The sequence below is a fragment of the Conger conger genome, chromosome 2 (genome assembly GCF_963514075.1).
Source record: "Conger conger chromosome 2, fConCon1.1, whole genome shotgun sequence".
In the NCBI taxonomy this organism is placed as follows: domain Eukaryota; kingdom Metazoa; phylum Chordata; class Actinopteri; order Anguilliformes; family Congridae; genus Conger; species Conger conger.
In genome coordinates, this window is record NC_083761.1 from 50611206 (window position 1) to 50638228 (window position 27023).

At 41.9% G+C, this 27023-nt stretch overlaps 2 protein-coding genes across 8 annotated transcripts; both read right to left on the reverse strand.

Moving 5' to 3' along the window:
• Positions 1–2170: 2170 nt before the first annotated feature.
• On the reverse strand, positions 2171–12467 carry LOC133121641 (splicing factor, arginine/serine-rich 19-like). The gene is made up of 10 exons (XM_061230962.1): positions 12275–12467; positions 11144–11197; positions 10531–10641; positions 9827–9906; positions 9492–9595; positions 5714–9352; positions 4919–5001; positions 4470–4790; positions 4093–4221; positions 2171–3636 (listed from the first exon to the last, which is right to left on the reverse strand). The coding sequence occupies exons 2-10, from the start codon at positions 11195–11197 to the stop codon at positions 3448–3450; spliced, it is 4710 nt and encodes a 1569-aa protein (XP_061086946.1). The 5' UTR covers positions 12275–12467; the 3' UTR covers positions 2171–3447.
• Positions 12468–13430: 963 nt separating this feature from the next.
• On the reverse strand, positions 13431–26889 carry irf3 (interferon regulatory factor 3). Of its 7 annotated transcripts, none has more exons than XM_061232424.1 (12): positions 25377–25741; positions 24954–25166; positions 23223–23342; positions 21533–21698; positions 21333–21379; positions 21164–21212; positions 20981–21058; positions 18829–18972; positions 18510–18594; positions 17577–17863; positions 17198–17319; positions 13431–16981 (listed from the first exon to the last, which is right to left on the reverse strand). In XM_061232424.1, exons 2-12 carry the CDS (start codon positions 25026–25028, stop codon positions 16832–16834), a joined length of 1323 nt encoding a protein of 440 aa, XP_061088408.1. In that variant the 5' UTR covers positions 25029–25166; positions 25377–25741; the 3' UTR covers positions 13431–16831. The 7 variants fall into 7 exon arrangements, with proteins under 7 accessions (XP_061088408.1, XP_061088409.1, XP_061088407.1 ...); XM_061232425.1 differs by having other exon boundaries at positions 23223–23389; positions 25377–25737; XM_061232423.1 differs by lacking the exons at positions 24954–25166; positions 25377–25741 and adding an exon at positions 26701–26889 and having other exon boundaries at positions 23223–23389.
• Positions 26890–27023: the final 134 nt, after the last annotated feature.

The window sequence follows — 27023 nt, forward strand, 5'->3', positions numbered from 1 at the left end:
AAGGACCAAAGTCATCTACATCTAGTATGACTACTACTGCTAAATATGGCTAGATTCAGCAATAGAAATGTATAAATTCAAGTCATTAAGGACAAATAGGAATGCAATACAGTAGTGTGGCGTATCTGCAGAGAGGTATGTATGCGAGACAAGGGGGATTGTTTGTTTGGCTCACCTGTGTTGGTTAGGTCCAAGAGGTGTAGCTTTAGTTTGAGGCAGGGTCACCAGCAGCAGGATCAGCTGGTGGAAAAATTTCATGCTGGTCGTCTCGATACCCTGGTGCAATCTGGGGAAGCAAAGAGAACAGATGCAGACAAATGTTATGCATGTGGTCATAGTAATTTGTATATTTTGAACACACATTTATGAGTGTAGCAGATATGAAAAATATCAACTATCATTGATGTAAGATCTGGCATTTGCTGTATGTATGATAAGCAACTTACCCAAATTTATATATATTTTCTTGATTTATTTAGTCCACAAGTTCAGGTTGAAGTTTTCTCAGTTACTTTCTCGGAGTCTCTAACATTACTCAGTCACTCCTACTCCTTTTATAAGACAGGGAGGGAAGGTGGGAGGCGTCTTAAGAGTCACTAAACTTTCCCCCCTCCTTGTGCTCTAACACATCAATTAATAACAGATTAGAACATACATATTAGATCTCCTTCTCAATTATCTAATCCTCCACTAAACTACTAAGCTCTACAAGACTGTTGTTAAATCAAGTTTGTTTTTGTTATTTTGGTTTATTCACTACTGACACTCTTTACTTTCCACACCCCCTTCGCCATTCTCCATGTCCCTCACTTACTCAGTCTTTCCTGGTGTGATTGTTTCAGGGAATATTGTTTCATTTCCATCACCTGCAGGAAACCATGTCTTAAAATAACTCCATCCCTCTAACCGGCTTTATCTTTCAGTTTTCCTGTCATTCCCTCTCTGCGTCATGTCTTAAGATTACGCACTCAGTGAGCACTTTATTAGGTATTTATTAGACTTAAGTTTTCTGCTGCTGTAGCCTATCCACTTAAGAGGTTTGACTTGTGTGTGTTCAGAGATGCTCTTCTGCATACCACTGTTGTAATGTGTGGTTATTTGTGTGACTGTCACCTTCTCGTCAGCTTTGACCAGTCTGGCTCTTCTCCAACCTCTCTCATTAATAATAATTTAATAATGTAATAACATGTTTCAGCCTGCAGAACTGCTGCTCATTGGAGGTTTTTTGTTTTTCATACCATTCTCTGCAAACTCTAGACTGTTGTGTGTGAAAATCCCAGGAGATCAGTGGTTTCTGAGATACTGAACCCACCCTGTCTGGCACCAACAATCATTCCATGGTCAAAGTCACTTAGATCACATTTCTTCCCCATTCTGACATTTGGTCTGAAAAACATCTGAACCTTGACCACATCTGCATGCTTTTATGCATTTAGTCACTGCCACATGATTGGCTGATGAAACATTTGCATGAACAAGCTGGTGTACAGGTCTACCTAATAACATGGTTACTGAGTGTGTTAAGCGCCCCCCCCCAAAAAAAATAAAAAAATTAAAATAAACAAATACATTTAAATGTATATCATATATCACTCTATGCACAAGTTCATAGTTACTCACAGTATTTAATTTTTTTCCCTTTTCCTTTACAAGATAAAGAGGATAACCATATTCCCATCATTACAAATCAACGTTTGTCCAGGAAATCATCATGTGGCATTTAAATCTCTCCCTGTCAACCATGGTTATACTCAAAGGAAAATTGTTCCATTTTGTTTCTCACGATATCCCTCTCCTCTCTCGGTTTCCTCCTTGGGCCCATTGTGTACTTTTCCGGCAAGAAACATCTGGAGTTGTTTTTCAGACACAATAACAAATTGAGTCATCATACGCATATTGACTCATACACACGTGCATATATAAATACAAAAAATGTTCCTGGTTAAAGTATGTTTTGTAGCCACATTATGATAATTGGGTAATTGGGCCACAGCAATGAATGGCTCAATTCTGATTGTTTCAATTCAAACTAAATGGCTGATATTACAGAATACACCATCATTTGGAAAAGGCATTTTTGTATCAATTGTAGTCCCATTTCCCTTGGACACATCACCTATAGCTTGAGACAACATCTCTACATCAAGTTATAGAATCTAATGCAATCATGAACAATTAAAGAGTTTATTAAATTTAGTGATACATTTGGGGGATAAACCCACCATAAGAAGTTTTTTCCTAAAAGTTAAGAATCAAGAATCAATAGGTGAACATGTTGATAATGTCTGTGGCACTTTGACATTTAGTACGTGTTGTTGTAGCCACTTAATTTACTTTGTCGTTTTCCTCCATCAGTACCAGTTCCCTATCCTGTGTACATCTGCGTGCTGCTTTCCCCTGTCAGTAATGATGCAAACATCCTGTTATTCGTAGTCAGTTTGCACCAAGTTGCGAGTGGGGTTTTTGTTGTACTTTGGACAGTAGGTATGAGTAAATGTGAGTATCCTGTCAGGAAACTGGGTCATTTACAACCTGCTTGCTTATATATTCACAAACATCCCTCCAGCACTGACAGGGGCACATAAAAGGGTAATCACACATGCAAACACTGCATATGTAACATCAAGGATTATTTTCAAAGAACATAGCAATCCGCAGTTTAGACTAGGTGTAGCACTGAACAGGACTTTTAAACTAGTAGCATAAGTAAGAGACGACAAAAGACTTCACATGACTGGGAATTGGTATGTCATGGTGAATTGAAGCCAGTGTTTGCAGTACTCCTGTAGTTACTTTGGATGCACACTCCACTGCATCCCTCTGGAGATCTTTCAGAGACATTCACTTGTCCAACCACTTGGTCAACATTCCTCCACTGTGTGTACTATCAATAAATCACAGACCCAAAAACAGTAGTGATTACTTGTGGTAAAACTTTCAATTTAAGCTAATTAAGACACACTCAGGAGCTAGAATCTGAGTCCCCTATATTTGTACCAACCAACACACAGCAGATGATACTTCTAATACACAGCTGGGTGTAGGGGAGGGAGAGGGAGAGGGAAAGAGAGGCAGGGTCTGTGCATTCATGATGTACTTACAGTATATACAGTGTCCATGGGACTGCATTTTGTATTTATGGGTTCATCACTACAATATCATGGTACCGTGTATATTTTGAATTGCTATCAATACATCTGTATAGAAAGACCAAGAGAAAGAAAAGGTGATCCACCAGTGTGCTTACAGAGCGTAAGGACTGGGAAAACAACTGGATGAAGGGGATAGCCAGTCTAGTCTGGGGGGGTGGGGGGGAATATATATATAAAAATAAAAAAAATTATAATAATAAAATAAAAATAAATCAGATTTCTGCTTCACAGTCTCTTTCATCATTACAAGGCGGAGCTCTGGTAGAGGGGGGGCAGAAAAATAAAGTGGGACTGATCACATTGAAGAATGAAGTGACCCTGAATCGCTGGTCAGACCTCCGCCAACCCTTTCTCTCTCCCCTTCCCTCTCTTCCTCATCCATTTTCCGTCCGTGCTTCCGGAAGTATTTGTATCTCTGGACGTAGAGCTTGACCAGGTTGTTGACCTTGACAGGGTTGATCTCTCCAGTACGACTGTGACAGATCTGAGGGAAGGGCATGGGCGGAGAAGAGACGGGCTCATTCAGACAGGCCCTCCAGGTGTAGTACATTCAGGTGAAGCTCGTCAGGCATTGCACACTCGCAGCAGAATCAATAACACACAATGTTCAACACAGACAAAAAAAGAATACAAAGGCAGCACACTCAGAGCATTAATCTTTTGCGGTGATCCCATTTTTTCCATAAAGCATAAAACTAGTGATTATAATACAGGTTTGAATAGATCCCACAACCTTGCTGTTGCAAATGGTATTTATGCCATTGGAACTTCACTCTACTAAACACAGTAGAATAGAAACCGCTTTCGTGAAAAAGAAAATCATAAGGTGGTTCTTCCGTGTTCATCTGAAATTGATAGAGCCCCCTTTTTATCTCAAGAGTATTGCAACTAGGTTTGCAAAGGAATGAGTGAAACCACCTTGGTGAATGGAGGTCCTTACCTTGTTTACGGCCTTCCTCAGAATATCCTTGTAGTCCTCCTTGGTGATGTCCTTACGTTGGTAGTAAGGCTTGATAGCCAACTTCACCTCCTCTACAGCTCTCTCCTGAGTGTGGAGTTTCTTCATAAACTGAGGAGAAAGTGGGTTAACACACACAGTCAGATACACTACAATCAGAGCATTACACACAGTAACAGGCATGTCAATAGTACTCAAAAGGTAACTGATAAATATATATAAAGATAACTGACAAATATATACTGAGATAAAGGAATACTGAAGTGCAAAAGACAATAGACTCTATTGAATAGAGGGACTAATGATGGAGCATAGAGAAACAGGGCAGAGGAAACACACTGCACCAAAAAACGTCTTACTTTTTCAGGATCTTTGCTCTCACTGTCCCAACCAGTCTCACTTGAGACCCCAAGCGCCCCTGAAGACACCCCATGCATGGGATGTGGTGGGGTCTGTGCACATCCACCAGCCATTGACAAGCTGGGATGCAGGTGGGATGGCGGAGTCTTGGTGCAGCCAACCAATGGAAGAGAGGTATGGAGGATGAATTGGGCAGGGGGAGGGCCTGGGGGTGTGGCAAGAGATGAAGGCGGTGGTGGTTGCGAGGAAGAGGAAGAGGATGAGGATGACGGTGGCAGGGGTAGCTGCTGCGACTGGCCCTGGTTTGCTTGACAGAGAATCTGAGACAGAGAATGATGATATAATTGAGCAAGGAAATGCAAAGAAATACATGGTATTACAGTGGTACATTGAACACTGAATATTCGAAAAGTAAAGCAAGGAAGAGAAGCCCTGTGCCGTGTCTGACCTGACTGGTGGCCTGAATGAACTCCTGGGCTTTGGCTCGATTGGCTAGGTTTGCCTCCTCCATCTTAAACAGAAGAGCTGTCACTGGAAGAGTCACATGAGTGCTTATATAGTGCGATATTGACACAACATGCAGCCTTATAGGAGCCTACGCTAGTTGGGCTACTGGGTGGCTCATCCTGTTAAGGCACTATTCTAGTCAATGGATGGGCTCCACGGTCTGGTATCAAATCAAGCATGTCTGTGCTCTCCAGGATGGACAATGGAGCTTACGACAAGCATCATTGAACATTCCAGGGATTCCAAGGGATTGAAAATGGAAAGAAAAGGAGCTACACCATCCTCCTGCTGAATAAATATTTTGCCAACTTTACAAAATATGACAATGCAACAACCAACAATTGATTAACATCTTAATTTTAACTTGAAATTTAAACATGCTTTCAAGTAGCCTGTCAAGTAGCCTCCTGCAGGTAACACACTACTTAATTAGTTAATGACACTTGGCTGAAAATAATTACAGATGAGAACTGTTCTAGGATAAGGTTGTCATGACAACTGATGGCGACAAAATAACATGTCCGTCGCTCTAGTATAAACTAAAAGTTGTGCGACCAACCATCAAATATGGTTGGTCGGTGGCAATGATCATACATTGCCTATGAACTGGCCTTTACAGTTATGTAAAATTTTGCTTTGTGTGGTGAGTAAATTCATATAATCAATAATAAGGCCAATAAATTAATATGAATAAATAAATGGGGGATGAAGGGACTGAAGACACAGAGAAACTTACAGGCTAATACTCCTCCAGCCGCGCAGTCTACTCCTGTCTGCAAGCTCCAGGGCAGGGGCTGGGCAGCAGGTGGTGGGGGAGGTGGTGGGGGTTTGTTGGCAGAAGAGGAGGAGACAGAAGAGTTCGAGTCTACAGAAGAGGGAACAACTGAGAGAGTGTTGGAGGAGGAGGAACAAGGTGGTGAAATAGGAGCTTTCTGCTCATCTGTCAGGTTGCCAGAGGCACCAGGGTTTGCCGAGACACCCCCCTGGGCAGTTTGAAGGGGCAGGGGGCTGGAGGGAACATTGAAAGGGGGTGTGAGCGGGGTGGTCTGGGACTGAGCTGGGCCATCTTCAGAAAGGAAGTTGGGCTCAGGAGTCTTGCAACTGCTGTCGACAGTCTGAGAGTCTGGCGTGGATTCCCTGGTGTCACGGGACAGGTGCATACAAAGAGGGGGCGTGCAAGGAGGAGACGCGGGTGGGGGGAGACTTGTAGAGGAGGAGGAGGATGAGGAGGAAGGAGTTGGGGCAGGAAGCCCTGGTGGGGGGCTGGAGGGTTTAGCACTGCCTGTGCTCCCAGACTGAATGTCTGATGAGGCCCAACTACCACCTTTCACACAGGAGGCTGCATTGGCCCCATCACCTTCAACTCCCATTCCTCCCTTCTCCTTCTCCCTTTGCTTCCTCCCTTGCTTTCTCCTACATTTTGTTAAAGAGGAAGAAGGGGAGGAGGCAGCAGAAGAGGAGGCAGAGGTAGTGGAACTGGGCTTGGCTTTTTTCGATTTGAGAATTGATATACGTGAAGAGGAAGATGTTGGGTGGACGAGGGTACTAGTTTTCCGGGCTTTGCCAAAATCTTTACTCCTTCCTGAGAGCAAGATTGGTTCAGAGCTGGGTTTAAGGAAAGGGGACCTGCTTTCATTGTCCCTTCGGAAGACCACCGCTATAGACCCGCCCACAACAGTCCCACTGCTGGCCCCGCCTGGGCCTGGCAGATCGTTAGTGCTCGCAATGACACCCAATTTCCCCAACCCGCTCCCACCAGTGGTACTGCTCACCCCCTCCCGCACCAGAACAGACACCTTGGACTGCAGCTTTCCTTTCCTGGTGTTGCTGCTCAACCTTTTGGACTTGCCTGACCTTCCTCCCTCCTTTTTCCCAACTTTCTCTTTCTCCTTCCCCATCTTCCGTGCCCGTTTGGCTGTGGGCAAAGGAAGTGTGGGCGCAGGGATGGAGGGAGTGGAGGTAGGGGAGAGAGAGGGAGGGCTCTTGGCTTTCTGTCTGAATGAAGACTCCATGGCAGTGTTTTTTTTCCCTGTTCGCAATTTCTTTTTGCTGTGGGTCCCAGATTTCGGCTTAGGTTTGGTCTTGGTGCTCAGAGTTGGGGTTATATGAGGAAGAGGAAGAGGAAGAGGAAGAGGAGAGTCCTCTAGGGAGTAGTCCGAATCCATGGCCTCTCCATCCAGGGACAACATGTCTACCCCTAGTTTGTCAGAGAAGTGGTCCGAAACATAATCAAGGCGGTACCTCAATGGAGTGAGAGAGGAGTCTCTGGATCGACTCAGCTGCTCCTCATCTTCGGCATAATCCTCTTCCTCCAGTTGTCTTTTCCTCTTGTGTTTCTTTTTGCGTAGTTTGTTGGAGGACAGAGGGAGAGTGTCAGGGGCTGTCTGTGGCAACTGGGGCGACCCTGGTACAGTGGTGGTGGTGGTAGTGGTAGTGACCGTAATGGTGCGTTTGATGGCATACAGGTCTGAACCATTGAGATCTTGGATGGACGGGGGGACCACAGGTCGCCCATCTCGCCTCCTGTCCCTTTCGCAATCCTGCCCTCGGCTCACCCTCTGCCTGCACCCTCCTCTCTCCTCAGTGAGGGACTCCCCATCTCCCTCTCCCGTCTCCCGCTTTCTCCTCTGGTCTCTTTCCCTCCTTCTTTCCTTGTCATCCCTCCTCCTATTTCTGTTCCTGTCCCTGTCCCTGTGTGGGTCTCTGTCTCTCTCGTGTTCCCTTTCCCTGTCCCTCTCCCGGTCTCTCTCCCTGTCCCTGCCTCTGTCCCTATCCTTGTGCCGATCCTCAGCAGTGCTCGACCAGGAGCGCCGGCTATGGTGCTGGTGGAGAGAGGTGTGAGAGTGGGAATGAGAGGAAAGCTCTAGTGTACTCTGTCTCTTCTTCCTCTTGCTGCTGCTGCTGCGACTCCAACTAGCACCCTCTTTTCTTTCCTTGTCTCTACCTTGACGCTCACTGTCTTTACCCCCCTCCTTCCTTTCATGGCTCCCTCCTTCCTTCACTCTCTTTCTCTGACTCTTCCCCCCCTTTTCTCCCTCCCGGTCCTGCTTCCGCTTGCGTCTCTCCCTTTCCTTGGAGCTCTTTGATGACTTCCTGCTCTTTGCCTTCTCTGTTGGAACAGAGAGTGACAGAGGGGGTGTGGCCAGGGGGAGAGGAGGAGGCGGGGACAGTGAGGCCGAGGAGGGACATGATCTGTATCTCTCGTTCCGTCTGCTGACCAGCTTTCTCCTTAAGTCCCCCAAACCTGTTGTGGTCCCTCCATCCCTCTCTGCCATCCAGTCACCCTCGGCTCTTACAGAGACAAAATCATCTCCTTCCAGAACTCGAATGATCCGCTCAGGTTTGGGACAAGAGGGAAGAAAGGAGTTGTCAAGCAAATGCCCCCTCACACCCTCTCGGTCTCTCCTTCTCTCTTTCTTTCTGTCACTTTCACCTGCTGCCACTATTTCCCCTTCCTCAATTTCAGAGTTGTCAGAGTTAGCCTCTATCCTTTCTTGTCCTCCTTTTCCCTTGTCCTTTTCTCGATCTCTAGGTCCTTTGCCCCTGACTGCCCTCTCTTTCTCCCTCTCATCTCTGCCTCTCTCTTCCCTGTGCCTGTGACGGTGTGAAGGGAGATCGGTGGAGATAGGGGATGCTGGAGGTGGTGCCATAAAGTATGAAGGAGACATTTCTTTCTCATCCTCGTCACTCCCTGCTTTTTGTTCCCCTGTCAATACCATGGTCTCTCTCCCGTCACTCTCCATACTAACCATGTGCTCCACCCTTCGCTCCTTTTCTCGCTCTGAGGCAGGTGAGCCAGTGGGATCGAAGGGGTCATATTTGTCTCCCTCTTCCTTCTCTTCTTCTTTGGCTGCTCCTCCCTCTGGCTCCCCTTCTCCCTCCGTTGGGTGGAAAGGGTCATATATCTCCACATTCTCTTGGTCCTCTCCAGAGCCGGGATGGGAGGGTGTGGAACAGTGGTGGACAGAGGGATTGGAGGACAGAGGAAGTGACAGAATGGGAAGAGGCATGGAGGTGGAAGAAACCGCACCCCCCTCGGACTGGGAGACCCCTGCACAGGCACGACTGCTGTCGTGGAAACTGGTTGCAGTGGCAACAGCAGAAGAAGATGAGGATGAGGGGGAAGATGAAGGGGACGAGGGAGCCGATGAAGGGGAGGATGGTGTAGAGGGGCAGGAAGACAGGGGGCTTTTCGGTGCCTGCACTGCACCTAATAGGGAAACAGGAATTGTCTTTCTTATAGATGCAGGGGTTATACTGATGACTTGGGGCTGCACTGGTAGAAAAGTGGGACACTGGCAATTGTTCAAAAACTGCTCTTCCTGTTTGGATTTCCTTGTTGAGGACTGCAAGGGCAGACGATCCAAAAGGGTGCCTGGGAACACATATAGAGAAATGGTATATTGACTGGATGAGAGAATCTTCTCTCACCACAAATTACTGAGTACAAGTTCCTTCCTCTAGCAATAAGAATACAGAGGGGGAACAGGGTGAGCGTAATAGAGGGGAAGTACCTGACTTTCGACTATGGAAGCTATGGTAGATAGAAGACAAGAAAGCGAGGGATGACCCATCTTCCACTCTTACTTCTGCAGTGAGCTCCAAATCAAAATCAACACTGAGACCAAAATTGAAGGAGAGAAAACAGGTAAATGTAATAACAATATTACAATTATATTCAATACAACTGAGCAATCAATACAACTTGACTCAATAACAAATAAAAGGTTGCTACTGGCCAGAGTATCTGGCTTTGCAATTTTTGTTTATGCTGTTGGCATTCTGAATTTCACCCACATCATTAATGCCCCCAAAACACGTACACCCCAGGGTTGTCCGGCCCTCTCACCTTTCAGTGGACTGATGGGGGTAACAGTGCAGTGACACAAGGGGGAGGAGGGAATCTGAGACAGCAAGAGGTGCAGCATCCTGAGACAAGGAGAGTAAGAACCAAGTAACTGTGCCGATTGGCATGGAACTCAAACAAATGTAGAATAATAGAAAATTACACTGGTAATTACAAGCACGGATAATCAATCAGCTCAATGCTATGGATATCAAAATAAAAACAAGGGGTGACCGTTTACTTGCACAAACGAGTACTGGGCACTAAATTATTTTCTGCAAAAATAATTGCCATAATGCATCGAAACACATATAGTCTATGTGCTGCTAGCCTTTTATCTGATCAAAGAGCATTGTCACACAAGCTAGCCTACGCTGGAGAAAACACTGCAATACTTTTAAGTGTATCTGCTGCTGTAAAACATATTGTATGCAAATAAAAATTATGAAAAATTTAATTAAATGAAAATGAAGACAAAGGACCTTGACTCAATCATTTTGCAAAAATTTTAAAATATCCCACCCCGAAAACAAATGCAACACTGAGTAAATATTAGTAGGCAATTTCCTGATCTGTTGATTCGGCCTACTCATGAACCTAGGACCTCATCACAGTAAAGAACGGGAAAAAGCAGACCACACAGCAGCTTGAATCACATGGAACACAGGCATAATACCAAAGAAAGAATCTGTCTAAATATGTCTTACCAGTTCACTGGGCTGGTCATCCAAGGTTTCCCTCAGGTCTTGGTGACACCTCATCCCAGCCCTCCTCTCCTCCTCCTCCACCCCTTCTCTTTCTTTGTGGCAATTTTCTTGCTGAACAGATGGACCATAACTAATTACAGGCAGGTCAAACCCCCAGATGTTCACACAACAGTCCACGTAATGACAAGCTTTCCAAACCAAATCAAATTCAAGCTTGTTCAAGAATAACAGATTTTAAAAAATGTGTTTCTTTTTGCCACAATCAAAAACAATATAATATATATAAGGGTCTCTTTAGATGCCATCAAATCCCAGGATTTAGAGGCAAACTCAATGGTAGTCTATGTTTTGGCTAACCTATTTATTTATTTATTTCCTTGATTGTAATATTCCTAATTGCCCTGTTTAATTACCTAGTTGACTATTGTATTTTTGTTTGTTAATGAACTTTGTGTAATTTGCCGTTTGTGGTTTGTATGAAAGTTTTTGTTTGTAAATTATCTGTGCTGCTGCCTGTCTTGGCCAGGTCTCTCTTGAAAAATAGATTTTTAATCTCAATGGGACATTCCTGGTTCAATAAAGGTTAATAAATAAATAAAAGCACAACACAAACCAATGATTTGGGGTCATCGGATGGAACATTTCCGAACCCTTCCTCCTCTTCCATCTAGACACAAAATACAAGCATTAGCAACAGAACTTAAACTATGAACAATCCGTATCAACCTTCGATGACGTACAGGTCTGTCTGCGTATTGGTCAAAGATAAGGACGGTCACAAAGCCCCGTCTACGTATACCACCATCGTGTCGTGAATAATATGCAACTAACTAAGAACCAAAGAGACTAGATGAGTGCCTGAATTTCAGCTTGGTAGTCACTCCTTGTCCGTCATAACAGCTGTAACGTCGTCATAAAATGTCCTATCACTGTGAAGAATCCCTGACTTGTTTACATTCTGAGCAGATGTGCCTGCAAGAGACATCGATCGCCGTTACCGTCGGAGCACATGAGACAAAGTCTTGGCTTAAAATATGGCATGTATTCTAGAGGTATCGGTATAATTGTGCCACCGTGGTAACGCGTTTCAACGCTTGCGGGTCAGGCACTCTTCACAGTAATTGGACAATTAGGACAGCGCAACGCCGGTATTGCTTGTGTCAAATTGCTGCGATGGTAACAGTGATAGCTAGATGTCGCTTGTAGTCACATCAGTCCAGAATGTAAACAAGTAGACTACCGTTAGTCCAAGAGATTCTTCACTGTCAGAGTAAATGTTACGGCAACTTTAGCTAACGTCAATATGTTATGACGCCAGCTAGTCTAACGTTAGCTAGCAAGCTAATTAACAAGTCAACGGTTACCCTGAAAACATACTTAGGCTAGCTTGTAAATATAATTAACGTTAACTAGACAAGACAGCAAACGTTATTGTGAAATGTATTTAGCTAATTAGCTAGCTAGCGAATATGCACGTAGCTAGCCATCTCAGCATTTGCTAGCGAACTGCTTTCCCGGGCAACTAATCATTTAGTTACGTCGCTGGTTAGACTGCAAGTTATGTTTCACAATATGGACTAGTCAGCGACAATTTCTGACAGGTAGTTAATGTTAACTAGCTTCATGCATAATTGCACTCTACCCAACAAGCTAGCTACCTAGCTAAGGTGGCTGACTACTGTAACGTTAACTGTAACTCATTGCTTGCTATTAGAGCTAACTAGCAAGCTGTCATCGTACTTACAATTCTTTATCCGACGAAATTGTGGTGGGAGATAAATATGAAGCCCCAGCGTTATTAATTTAAAAAAATGCACTAAATCTTAAAAGCTAGATAGTTATTATCAAATACTCAAAACATTTTTTCTACCATCCAAGAGCACAATAAAGGGCCCAACCCGGCCGTCGCCGCCATTTTCTTGATTGAATGCCAATTGACACATGCGGGACGATGGGAAATGATGTTCTTTTATATGTGCAAACGCAAAAGGGGAAAATGCACCTTGTTTAGCGAGGTATATAATCTTGAAAGCAAAAAAAGTTTTTACTGCCAACGTTTCGGCTACAAAGCTCCCTTCGTCAGGGCTGCCTGATCTGCTGTCGTTGGCAATTAAATAACTGCATTGGAATGTCAACAGAGCTATAGTTTGTAGTCCAAAAACCATTCTTGAGCCAAGAAACGTTCCCTCGGCAGATTTCCATTGCCGTTTTTCCTATGAGGATTTCGGCTGCATCTCCGTCTCAAACGGCAAACATGCTTAAAACGGGGGAGGGGGCGGGTTTCCATTGTTTCAGTAACGTTACGTGAGCATGTTAGACGAACAACTGTTTCCAAATTACATTTATTACCAGTAAATGTGTTAGGCTACAGATGTTACTCTGGGAAATCATTGTTTTTCAATATGAACACTGGCCTGCTGAAAGAACTCGGTTAAACTAGCTCCATACTCAACTAGCGCTTGACATTAAACAATTGTTTTGATTGGTCTGAGGAAACTAGGGATGGCAGTGCAAAGCTTTCAAAGACGGTTGGTCAGAGGAATCATGCGATAAGCACTGACATATGGATTTTCACTTTTCAGTAATAAGGGTGCTACACCAAAAACTGATCACTTAACGACCCCCATAACTGTATTATTATGATGCATTTTATTAAATGTTGGAATTCTAACAGAAATATTTGCCCAATCCACTTAATTTTTTGTGGGAAAGTGTTTGAAGAGTGACTGTCCCATTTAATGTGTGTAAAAGGTGGCATAAAATCAGCTATTTTGAGCGGTCTTGTTATTGGGTCAATGACAAATAAAGCTCCTAAAAAGGTATTTTTAATTTATCTTACAATAATAAACATATATAAAATAAAAAACATTCATTCCAACTGTTATAGTTCAAACTTATGATTCAAATTGAAAGTCTTTAATTAAAGTGGACTGTCCCATTTTACCTGAACATACATCAAAGTCAGATCAGGGGTCTTGATGTGTTTGATGGTCTATGGTGTCTAAACAATGATACTTCACAACATATTTTCAACATAGAAATATTGCATAGAACCATGAATATTAATGAAAGAATCATAGACTTCACCCTAATTCTTGACAAAATAGCGAACACGTGTTGATTAGAATTACATTCATAAACCAAGCTAATGTCAATGTTTACTAACCCAGGAAGCATACATGGTTCATCAGATGCATGGTAATTCAAGGCAAAGCTATAGGCTACATCAGTTCAGTGTCATCTCTGTGGGCCAGAACTGAACGTGGTTGGCAGCGCAAGATGTGAGTGAATGAGGGGTGCGTCTCATTCTTCACTTCATTTCACTCCACCCTCCTTTACTTCACTCCCCCACTATATTAAATTATTCATGCATACCTGCATATCTGGCAGTAGCACGGTGGTTTGAGGCTCATTGCATACCTTGGACCCTTGATGACTTAAAGCCATAAAGCCAATAAATGTGTTCCACACTGTAATCGCATAATTTACAGCTGAATCTTGTCCCACCCCCCAATTACCACAGACAAACCATTCAAATGCAGAGTATTAGAATCGCTTGATAATAAGATAGCCAGACTGTGGTGTTGATAGATCACAGACATCAGGAAGTCATGGCATGCAACAAAATACTAAACATGACTGCTTTTACTGTACTGTAGAGGGTACTGGATGTAAAAGAAATTTAGTTGATACTGTAATGCATTTACATGTTTTGTTTGGTTGAAACAGGACCTCACAATACAACACAATACAAATATACATCACAATCCACACAGAAATGGTTAAGTGAAAATAGCATCCATGCTCTACAAGGGCCATCTCGGTCTCCAGACTTCCATCTAAGCCCTGTGGTCTGAACTGAAGAGGAGGGTCCATAAGCACAAACCCAAGGATATCAATGATTCTGAAAAGTTCTGCATGGAGGAATGGTCAAAATTGTGTTCTCGAGCCATATCACAAATTATAGGTAAAGACTCATGACTATGATCTTTGCTTGGAGTGTTTGCACAAAGTATCAAAACAGAGGTGCCAAAAATGTATTATATATTTTTTCTTTGAAAAATGTAAGATTTTGGTTAATTCCATTTAATCATTGAATAAAGCATGTCAACAACTTTATTATCTTTTAGTTTACAGTATTTTCTACATATTTATCAAGGGTGGCAATAATTATGGAGCTTACTGTATACATGTATAAATCTGCTAGGTGGCTTGTCCTGTCCAGCACTGTTCTAGAATGTGGATGGGCCTCACAATATGGATTTGAATTTGGACTGTATTGGCGCCGACTGTGGCCAGCAGCCTTGCAGGGCAACAAACAATTAACCCTGGTTTGGGGGTGGGGGTTTAATTTTGCTGGGATGACAGCATTTCATTGTGCAACAGCGACCCTCGCTGGTAGATTGGGCATCTGCAAAGCAGGCGTTCAGCACTGAAGGTGTATGATTCAGCTGCACATGAGGTGTCTTTCTCTGACCCATGCGACCCTGACTTGGTGTGATAAGAGATGGTGGTTAACATCACTTGCATTCAAGAATTGATAACATTGTGGCAAAATTTGAAATGCCATTCCAGATTGGGGAGCAAAATGGGGGAAAGCATTTTTAAACAAAAATGTATTGATTTCCAGTTTTTAAATCATGAACTCAATACTTTTGAACTAAGAGAAGATACAGTACATTGTATTTTCAAATACAATCATGTTTTTCTGACTGAGATCTACAGCAACAATCTCAGTCAACAAGAATTTCTTTCTAGATAAAATATGAAAGTTGTTTTCATAATTTGTTATTTAGCCCAACAGGATCTTAACCTGGCTACATCAGGGCTTGAACCTCAAATCTTCTGGGTCCCAGTCATGTCCCTTAGCCACTAGGCTACAGGCTGACCAGTTTTAATTTCCTCATTGGACTTTGACTAAAAAATGAAGAGACAACTTGTAAAGAGAAAAATACTACATTATTAACAGTACTATAATGCAAAAAAGCATAAATATTGATGTTTTAAATCCTGACCCGTTGGAAGGGTAATGCACCATTAAATAGATCCATCCATCCATCCATTATCTTAACCCGATTATCCTGAACAGGGTCGCAGGGGGCTGGAGCCTATCCCAGCATACATTGGGCGAAAGGCAGGAATACACCCTGGACAGGTCGCCAGTCCATCACAGGGCACACACACCATTCACTCACACACTCATACCTAGACTCTCCAATCCGCCTAACGTGCATGTCTTTGGACTGTGGGAGGAAACCGGAGTACCCGGAGGAAACCCACGCAGACACGGGGAGAACATGCAAACTCCGCACAGAGAGGCCCCGGCCGACGGGGATTCGAACCCAGGACCTCCTTGCTGTGAGGCGGCAGTGCTACCCACTGCACCATCCGTGCCGCCTCCATTAAATAGATGATAAAAAAAAATTATGTTTATACTGAATTGTTTTGGGGGCAAGTTCAAGATCAGTTTTCTTTAAAACACTTAATTGTGATTTTGAAATGTATTAAGCAAAAAATTTCCCCAATGCCCCAAAAGACAGGAAATTAAATTGATCAGCCCTCACACTAACATCAGCCTGCTATCCATCAAGTTGTTTCAGCACAGATCTTTGACAAATGCTACAGCCCTGCATGTCAACTGTACTTTACTGGATCCACTGGATTTGAATACAGACTACAGAGCTGTGAGACAGGCTACTGCGGAGAGATAACCTTGTTGTCCTTAGAATGTTTAGAATGTAGAACGATTCAAACACACAGGTGCCAGCCTGATTTATAAGAGAGCATTGTGTCTCCATGTTAAGTCTAATTTTGAGGTCTAATTCTAATTTAATAAACTCTCCAGCCATGGAATTATAAAGAGCATGTATGCCTTAGTACAACCAACAATGATGGATTCGTTGGATTTAAATTAAGTTATTTATGCACAAAAAAAGTCTTAAGTTATGCTAATGTTTACGGGTATCCATAAAAAAGAAATGGCTCAACATAGATATACCAAAATCAGTAGCTGGTGACCCCGTTGCCATTGTAATAGACCTGCGAGATGGCATTGAGATTAGTCTTGAAAATGGGTGAGATATTGAGGTTAAAACTTTGCTGTTTTGCACGGGAGAGCTGACCAATGCAAGAATATACTGAGCACCACCGTGTTTTGTATAATGAAAGCATTGTTGATACTGAAGTGACAATTCCCTTCTCAGAATCACTAAATAGAGAATCAATACATTTGTTGCCACATAACCATAATTGTAATTGTACAGCACTACATCAACCCAGAGCCTTATAAAGCAGCAACATATCAACTTTGAAGTGTGTCCATGTACTGTTCCAGTATCTCCTTCATGTTGAGGCTGGGATTGTCAGAGATCTGCAGCTGCACAGACTGGAGAGAGGAGGCGCCACCAGCCTCTGCCACAAACTTCAAAGTCTCAAAAGTGGTTATGGTTACCTGAGATGAAAGAGGAAAAACAATGGGGCTGAAGTAAGGAGTAGTGAATTGAAGTGAGAGCACCACCATAGCACAAGAGGATGGATTGCCTATTAACACAGGACTACTTTCAAGCACAGACATTCACAGAACTGATGTGTGGGGCCTGATAGATTTGTGAAAGAACTGTGAAGAAATATGAACAGGTAATGTGTGAAGCCTCTGCTGGTCACTCACCTCCAGCATGATAAGTTTCTTCTCCCAGGGTTTCTGTTCTGGGTCAGGCCATTTCTCCCCAAAGCAAAAGAAAAGAGAAAAAGAAGGGGATTCACCCCCACCGTTTATGAAATCTATGAGCCCTGAGAACAAGAGGAGGGAACACAGTATGAGGCATAGATCTATGCAATAAACATCTCTGCAGCAAAATCTCAATTCCATTCTCCTTCCTTCCTAATCTGATGTCTGACTGCACCTAGTCTATTCACTCCAAAGGAAAAGCCCTTGACAAACCTAACATACTGTAGGTGCTCAATGTGCAAAAATTATTTTAAAAAACTACCTCTCCTCTTCTATATTGCCTGACCAATAACACCTATCAACCCCTTTTCTCTCTCACCTTGAATGAATTCCATTGTAGAGTACAGGATCTGCGGTTCTTGTTTTTGGACCTCTTGAGGAATGTTGCTTTTCGGAAACTTACAAAGACTCCAGTAGATTTTGCTGCCACCATTTCGCAGTCCGTACACTGCCGGCCAATTGACCCTCACCTCTAGTCCATTACCCAGCTTGTCCAGAATATGCTGGGTGAGCCTAGCCTGTGTTTTGTCAAAGATGTTGACCTGGTCTGCTCCAGGCAAGTAAATTGGTGTGAGCATGGTGCTTGAAGTCTCCACATTCTCAGGCCTAGGACAGAAACAAAGACACCATGGTTTAAAACTGTACAGTGGTAAACTCTTTTTAGACACTATTGAACAGGGGTCCAGACCTTTGGACCAAGAGGGCAGCAGGGTATGCTGATTTATGTATTCACTTTAAAAGCAACAATGAATTTAGAGCCATGGTTTCATGACACTTGATTTTGTCATATTTTGCATATTCTGTGGCTCTCCGGGATCAGGGTTGCCGATTCCTGCTCTGGTGTTGGCAGCAACCAGATAAAGATCCAAGGCTGCTAGGTGCTCCTTCCTGTGGATGGATGAGCCCCATGGCCCATGATCAGGGGCATCACAGGGACTAGTGGAACCAATTACCCATTATGCCATCCTATAATGAACATCAGCACGGCTAGCTAGAGGGTGTTAGGCACAACTAACCCAGCATGTTATAAATTCTGTTATAATGAGCTGTCCATCATATCGTTCAGGGTAGCCAAGTTAGGTTCCGTGATATTTGTATGCTAACGTTACCGTATTTCATTGCTCATTCGAAAAAAGGATCAGAAGAAATGGTTTGATTCTTTTGACAGAGGATGCCAAAAGATACCCACTGGATAAAATAGCCATTCATTTTCATGCCGCTCTTTTCCCAGCCCACCACATTATGCATTTACCTGAACACCACCTTGAACCCTGCAGGATTCTCTACCTCCTGTTCCAAAACCTTCACTCCTCTGTAGTATGCTGACACCCTGAAGCCTGGGAGAGGGAGAACAGAAGCAAGCTGTGAAGGAATAGAAGGGATAAAGGATAAACAGAGAAAGCTTTTTCTAGCTGCTCCATATTCGGATAAACATGCACTCCCCTTCCTCCCCACTGCTCCCCACTGGTATCCTCCTTTTCAGTCAACTGAATGGATAGCCAATCCCTCCCAGCCTCAACTAATATAACCCGGGACAACAGTTAAAATTTAGCCATTTGTTCCTTTCTTACTCAGAGTGTTGTTCCCAACACTCAATGTGTGCTTAAGGTCCTCCGATCTCTGCATGCCGAAGTCTATGGCCATTGCTTCCTCACAGGAATGTTGTGGTTCTGGAATCACAACAGCTGACACTACTTCTGTAGGCCGCGTTAATACTGCAAAAAAGAAAACAAAAACTTGAAGACTTGTTGAAGTGTTTTTTTTTCTGATCACCTTGTCGCTACAGTTTTACTTTTTTTTTTTAATCAAACATCGGGTATTTACAAACTTGTTTCTCTCTGCCTATTTTCTCTTTGTTTTGTCAGCATAATTATGAAATCTCTCTGAACATGTTATTTTAAAGCCAAAAAACTGTACTGTTTCAACAGTAAAGGAGAGTCCTGTCCTGACCTCAAATCCAAATCCAAAACTCTTTTTTAGAACTTTTTGTTTCTACGAGGTAATTAGCTGAACAATTAGAGCTACTAAGTGGCCAGACTGCCTTTACATCTGACTTCCAGTTAAGGCTTAATCCTGGTCTCTCTTGGTTTGTTTTCCAAGTCAAAAGTACTCCAAATATCGCTAAAACAAAGTTACAGAAGCTTAAAAACAGAGAAAGTGGAAGCTTTCTCACTGAAAATATTTTCAGTTTTTGACTGGATACAGAACATTGGTGGCTGATACACTAGAAAAGAAAAATTAGCATTCTGCATTGTTCTTTCTAATTTCTTTCATATGCTATTTATTATTCAAAAGCAGGCTGGCTGCTTATTTATAAGCATAGTGAATAATAATAAAATATTTTGAGAATGTATTTAGATGCTCATCGATATAAAAAGGGGTCATGTCACTGAAAATGCGCTCTTTTGTGTCGTCAACGGTGTTTCCTCAAAAATATTCACGAGCGATTCCTTGGAACTCTTCCAAAGGAAGTCCCCTATTTAGACGTAGGTAACTTTTTTTTTTGTCACACATGAAATCATGATACACTTGTCGCAAAAAGGACACTGAAATTATTTCTTGTAGTACGTGGATTTCCAAAATGCAGAGAAGGTGAGGTCTCCACACACTTTTACCATCCACATGTTACAAAATATGGAACTGTTGTCGCTAAAGCAATGGCATCTTGAAATAGGTTATACAGATAGAACCATGAGTTTTAACGCTTTCAAATGGTATATCCTGTTACCATAGTGATTGAAAATTGCACCCAGAAAAAGCTCTGGGCTGGTAAGACTTAAGGGGTTTTGCTTATTGGCTGTCCTCGCACCACCCTTCCAAAGAATTTGCTGGAGGTGCCATTTTAAGGTTCTTATGAACCATAAATGGCAATAAAGTATGGCAATAATTTTGACACCTATGGGTTTCAGAAAAAATGTATTACTTCACTAAAAACATTGAACCATGAGAGTAAATGTATTGAAGTATATAGTTTTCCCATATATTTGAACATAACATATAGATTATTATTTGTGTTGTTTATTGTCTTCAGCCATTTTGAGTTTTATTTTGGGTGCCAATAATACTGGAGGTCACTGTATATTGTTTTACAAGAAAACATTTAGCATTGATTTTAGTGCTTTCACACTGAGCAAGCTTAATAATAGAGCTGACTGTAGCTTGGGAAAGTTTGCTATTTGTATATACTTGAAAAACAGGATTTGTATTTCTGCAATGTGTAAAACACACATGAATTATGTTGTGCGGTTTTCCACTTCAGTCAACTAAACAGGAGTTTATCATATTCAGTGTCATAGTAGCGATCAAGACAGGATCATCGTCCATCAGAGGCAGACTGAAGAGCCAACACTTCAGATTGAATTCTGGTTCCCCTACCATTACCACCTCCTAAAACTCCTATCTGTTGTACTAGTTTAGGTTATTGCATATTTGATGGTTTAAGGTTTTTCTTCTTAGGGCCGCTATAGATGTAATCTGCATGTATTCAGCATTTGTATTTTAGTTCTTATTTAGCATAGTACATTTTCATTTGTGTTTTTGTGAATAAGGTGAACACACATATGTTCATATGGGACTTATATAAATTCATAGTATTTTCATAAACATAGCTATTAAACTCTACTGTACTCCCTTTGAAAAGTTATCTTAGTTATTAATTATTTACCCTATTAAATTACTCCATTCTTGCCAACTAATTTGTTTAAATCTCTACCACAGACATACCTTGTTGAGGTTCATAAATGTTCAATCCCATCAAACAGTGCTCAAGCACATCTTTATCCACAGGGGGGGACAGTCCACCTGATGAGCAGAAATATTCTGGCATTGCACATACTTTGAAGAGATGGGATAAGAGGGGACAGTAAGGAAAATCAGAATTTATTTCATACAATATATCACCTCTACCTTGGATAGGTGTGTCTTCTGTAAGATTATCAAAGGATAGCATGGGGCTCTGAAACAGAGAGACATTGAAAGAGTTAAACACATAGAGTTATACATGACATCAATAAGTAGACAATTAGTAGAAACAGGCTTTGAATTAACACACAGATATTGCATCAAATGTACTTACTGCTAGTGGAAGACCTGGATTTGGGGTTACAACAGGTTCCTGGTATCCTAAGCATGAGATAAAAACCATCAGTGTGCACAGTGGGCTACAATTTCTGCCAGTATAAATTATATTGTTTTATGAATTATATAGTAATCATTCCTATCAATTGTACATTTCTCTTCATGTCTGTATCACAGCTGCCTTTGCTGGCTCCTTACTCTTGTTTTGCTTTCCCAGGGGCAGCCGGAAGACTTTGTGGGGGTTAGCAGGATCATTTTTATTATCTGCGATCTTGTCACAGCCTTTGGCTCGGAGAGCGCTGCGGAAGTTGCGTTTCCACACTGCGGCATCAGCTTGGGTCCCACCACTTAAGTCGTACCATGCCTGTAAAAAGAATCAGAAAGGAGGGCATATACTGCATTTTAACAGCAACAAATTTTTGTTCTTTTGGCTCTGACCAGCACAATGGATTTGAAAGTAAACAATGAATATGAGGTTAAAGTTCAGACTGTTAGTATTTGCAACCATATCGGGTGAACCGTGTAGGAATTGCAGCCCTTTTCATACATAGTCCCAAATTTTGGGGAACAAAAAGTAATTGGACAATTGGCTGCTCAGTTGATTATAGGTGTGGCGTTTGCATTGGAGTCTGTTGCTGAACCTGAGGGCTGCTGAAGTGTCAATGGCAGTACAGCAAGCTGTCATGGGGTGAGATAAATAAATGTATCAGGGACAGCCAAAACATTGAGTGTGTCAAAATGAACTGTTTGAAGAAGCAAGAACGCATTGGTGAGCTGAGCTTAGCAATAGCAAGCAACCTGATTGGCCATGGAAGACAACTGCAGTGGATAACAAAATAATACTTTTAATTGTAAAGAAAAAATTATTTTGTAGATTAGATCAGGAACATCCAGCATGTAAACATAGATGTGTCAATGTCTACATACAAGAGAAGACTATGCCAGCATAACCCCAGAAGGGAAAGACGTAAACCACTGGTAAGCCTCAAGAACAGAAAAGCCAGGTTAGAGTTCTGGAACAAACTCTTATGGACAGATGAGATGAGTATTAACCTGTACAAAAGTGATGGAAAGAGTAAAGTGTGGATAAAGAACGGAACTGCTTATGATCAAAGCACCCCCTCATATTTGAAACATGGTGGAGGAAGTATTATGGGTTGGGCATGTATGGCTGCCACTGGAACTTACTCACTTGTTTGTATTGGCTTTATCAGCTTAGTTTCAACCAAATCCCTAAAAACTCATTGGACGGTGCCAAAAAGTGGAAGAGTTTTTCAGGGCCAAAAAGGAATATTCTTGACTGGATCCAATTGAATAACTGCATCCAATTCACTTGCTGAAGACAAGACTGAAGGCAAAATTCCCCTCAATTCAAAAAGAATTTAAGATTGATGTACAGGCCTGGCAAAGCATCACCAGGGAAGATAGCCAGTGCCTTGTGATGTCTGTGGGTTGCAGACTTCAGGCAGTTATCAGCGCAAAGGATTTGCAACCAAATACCACATATGATGATTTCATTGAAGACCATGTTAGTTTCTCCAATAACTTTGGGGGACTATTTACATTCCAACATGGTTCACCTGATATTGATGTAAATGCTGTAATGAAAGCTGAGAGTCTGCACTTTAAGGTGATATCAGTTGTTTCATTTCATATCCAATTTGCTGGAGTCGAAAATGATCTAAATTCACTGTCAAAAAATGTACGGATTGCACTGTAGCTGAACACCCCACTTAATACTGGCCAACTGGAGATTGACAAGTGGTTGACAAGACTGCAATCATATAGCTTTCATTACAGTACTCAGTCTGAATAAACATTAGATTCAAAAGTGAAAGGCAAAACATTATAAGATAGATGGACTACAAAGTTGCGAGAGTAACATTACCTTGAAAATTCGAACATCATCATCAGAAGAGTCGTGTCTCAAACCATGTTTCCATGGTATACAGAATTCTGTGTGCTCCTGATTGGTCCAATTCACCCCATGGTATCGTCCACTGTCAATCTGTTTGATTAACCAAGGGATGATGAGAGGCTTTGGAGCTGCCATTTCTGTAAACATAGTAACAATGTGTGTTGGAATGTACTCACTGGTCATTAATATGGACAAAAAATAATTCACTTTCACTAAAACTTACTTTCTACATAGCTGAATGTGAATAAAAAGGTCAAACATAATCAGCAAAACCAGCATACATCTTGTCATAAAGATATAGCAATCCACACATGACATGAATGAGGAATGGCCCAATGCGGAAGAAACAGAAGGGAACGCTGTCGACTTTCTGCAGAAAACAATCCCAGAACTTTTAGGAATTGATTTTCGAGGGGCCTTTTTATTCAAGCTCTGAGGTTGTGTGGTGGAGCTGTAAAATCAACTCCAGTGGCAGCATTGCAGGTCTAGCTATGGTAACTGTCATGAAGTATCACTGTTCTACTCTATGCCATTGCAGAAATATAGCACTAGTATTCATTTTCTGAAAATAATCGGGAAAGGGACCTAGGATTTACTTTTATGGAAAAAGAAGAGATTAATATTTTATGCAATTAAAATTACACGTCATGAGATGCGTACAAGGTTAAATTAATTCTAAAATTATTAACAGAATATACTGGACACATTCTAGACTGTGTATGGCTAAGCTTAAAGTGATCCAGGTTGCTTGGGGTGCCTGGATGTTATTTCATGTGCTATGGAATTGTCCAGAATTCCAGAATTCATGAGCATCAGTCCATCAGTTCAGAATTACCACATTTATCTTTAAGAATTTCACTAAAGAAAACAAGACAACCTTTAAATTCATGTATTTTTAATGGAACTATGGCCTGTAGCGTAGTGGTTAAGGTAAATGACCGGGACACGCAAGATCGTGGTTCTAATCCCAGTGTAGCCACAATAAGATACACACAGCCGTTGGGCCCTTGAGCAAGGCCCTTAACCCTGCATTGCTCCAGGGGAGGATTGTCTCCTGCTTAGTCTAATCAACTGTACGTCGCTCTGGATAAGAGCGTCTGCCAAATGGTAAACGTATTCTTCCGCTGAACAGTAGTTTATTGGTTGCTAAGCAACGGTGTTGCGAACGTTAGCTAGCAATAATGTATCCCCACTGCACTAACCTTAGCTAAGCAACGCTATTGCAATAAGGTATCCCCACTGCATTAACGTTAGCTAGGTTGCTAGTTTACGTTACACCAGACGACACTGACACACACAAGTAATTCGTTTTTTGTTGTAGACGTTATGAGTTGGACTTGGGGACTATTGGGACTTTTATTTCAATACATTTACTTTTCATGTTTCAATGTTTTTTATGAATTTTTTTTTTTTCGGGAAACCGGAGATTTCAAATTAGCCTACCGGGACCATGTTATAGCTAGACAGATAGCAAGCAATTAAACATTTACCTGGAACCTCGACCATTGTATAGTTAAACAGGTATTAAGCGATTAAAACACTTACCTGGAAGACAATACTAAACTGTGTAGGCTAAATAGTTGGATATATGAAGTTCCCACAGTAGCGACTTAATTGTGTGAAACGTGCAAAAAAGATCCCGTTAATATGCATCTATTTCGCAACTCCTCTCCTCTGAAAGTAATCGAATCGTTTACATACCTGCCCGGATATTACATGTGTTAATCTTCCCCGAAAAGACCTTCTCTCGGTTTCGTTTTCCATTTCTTTCGTCATAACTCTCAAATGCCACCCTCTCTAGACTTGAAGGAGGGCCGCTAGCTTACGTAGCTACTAGCTACCGACACTGTGAGAAATCCAGTCCAGTGATGGTGCTCCACGTCTGTCGCTGCTTTTTTGATTTATGAAAAATGGCTGCGAGGTCGTGGAAGATACAATCAAAGTGTTAAATTCGTTGTGAACCAAATTACCACTTTTAAATCTTTACGTATTTAAAAAAAAAAACCTAACTGTAACCTAAGTAACTGTTACTAGCTACGCTGTACGTTACTTATTTAAAAAATGAATGAAACGCATTGGTATTGGCTTGAACAAGACAGAACAATTTATTATAGTGCTAGTTACCTGGTTAACGCAATTTGGATCATACAAACGAATTATGAAAGGGAAGATTTATTAGACTACGTTAAGATTCGCTGGCAATATGAAATGATAACTAGTTATCTAATCTATCTAGACACGAAGGTCCTGCTGAAAAGATAACCGTCGTCACCCCAGATCACACCCAATATAACAGTTAGCTAACGACGTTACAGCTAAATTAGAGGTTGCATTGAACTGGAGCTACAGCGCCTAGCTAACTCAAGTTACGTGAGCTAGCTACATCGTATCATTCCACAGACAAATACGTTATTAGTTGACTAGCTAGTTAGCTAACGTCGCACTGTTATCTATCCGAGCTGGCTAGCTAGATTAACCAGCAACATGGGCAACTCAACGACGAAAGTTGGCACAAAAAAAGTTCCCCATGGCTTATAAGTTTAAAGTTTGTACGTTTTAAGTTTGTACGCCGACCCAGCCGCCCGCACTTTCGTATCAGATTTATTATACTCCGTTTTCATAAAATGAGTGCTTGCTTGCCACTTTAATCAGTTCGCCAGGCAAGCCCCTGCGACTGTCAGTGTGGTAAATGGCACCTACTGCCTGCCCGCGATACAGTTGCTGGACACAAGGTCTCATTTAATAAGGCCCGCTTAATAACAAAATGTTAAATCAGCCCAATTCCTGTTAGCATCATTACCTGCTCTATCGCCTGCTCCGGCGGTACACTGACCTTAAATCACTTCAACACATTCTCACCGGATCGATAGACTGGCAGACAGCAGTGGATTATAGACAGATTAGATAGGCAAACAGATTCAGCACTAGTGTTAACAGATAGCGAACTAGCTATCTCCATGCTTTAGTGTTTGACATTTTTCAAACATTGCACCAAATAAAGTATTTACAACGCCGGTCTTTATGTCCTCGATGTAAGCATTAATTTGTTTATGTGGCTGCTCACACTTGCTCAACAGGAAAAAAATATATACTAAATTAGTCCATATGAGTTAACCAACAGACTGCTGGCTGACTAAATGAGGCGTTGACAGAAAGCAGAATGTAAACGATATAATGGCGATTACAAGTTCCAATGTGTCACATCACGGTGAACCCACCAGTGATCAAAATAATTCACTAAAGACTCTCGTGGAAAATATACCGACGGTATAAAGACAGCTCTCTGGTCTACGTGTTGGTTTATCTTTTCTAACACAAATGCAGTCTTCACAGGCAAAACCCAAAGCTACAACCAAGAGTAGTCATTCAGAACTTTTTACCGTTTAACCGGACTCATCTGGCCAACAAGAAACACCGGTCAGTCACTTGTTCCAATACTTTTGCTCACCTAAAAATTGGGTGGTCTGATACAAAGGGTGATATGTTCCAAGTTGTTTAACACATATAGATACAAATACCAGGAAATAAAAGGTGAAATTCGGATCTGTCATCTAATGTACATCTTTTGACCTCAAACTCAATTGTCTTCAGTTTATAGCAAAAACAATGGAATTGACCTTTGTTCCAATACTTTTGGAGGGGACTGTATGAGCGGAAATGTTTGCTGTCAAACATGGAGTCCAAAAGGCTTTTTGAACTAAAATATAGGTATCACTAGGGGGCGACATCATGTCAATTGGCTAAACTTATAGCTCGAAAGCTGGCCCCTTG

Bases quoted from the DNA above. Each gene is read 5' to 3' on its own strand.
- irf3 (XM_061232423.1), bottom strand. From the start codon at position 26,803: ATGACAGATCCGAATTTCACCTTTTATTTCCTGGTATTTGTATCTATA. The intron at 21,059-21,163 runs GTAGAGGTGATA...TCTGCTCATCAG, and splicing joins AGAAGACACACCTATCCAAG to GTGGACTGTCCCCCCCTGTG. The intron at 16,982-17,197 runs GTGAGTGACCAG...CTTTCATCTCAG, and splicing joins AGAAACTTATCATGCTGGAG to GTAACCATAACCACTTTTGA.
- LOC133121641 (XM_061230962.1), bottom strand. From the start codon at position 11,197: ATGGAAGAGGAGGAAGGGTTCGGAAATGTTCCATCCGATGACCCCAAA. The intron at 10,642-11,143 runs GTTTGTGTTGTG...CCATCTGTTCAG, and splicing joins CCGATGACCCCAAATCATTG to CAAGAAAATTGCCACAAAGA. The intron at 4,791-4,918 runs GTCAGACACGGC...TCTCTGTCTCAG, and splicing joins TCATTCAGGCCACCAGTCAG to ATTCTCTGTCAAGCAAACCA.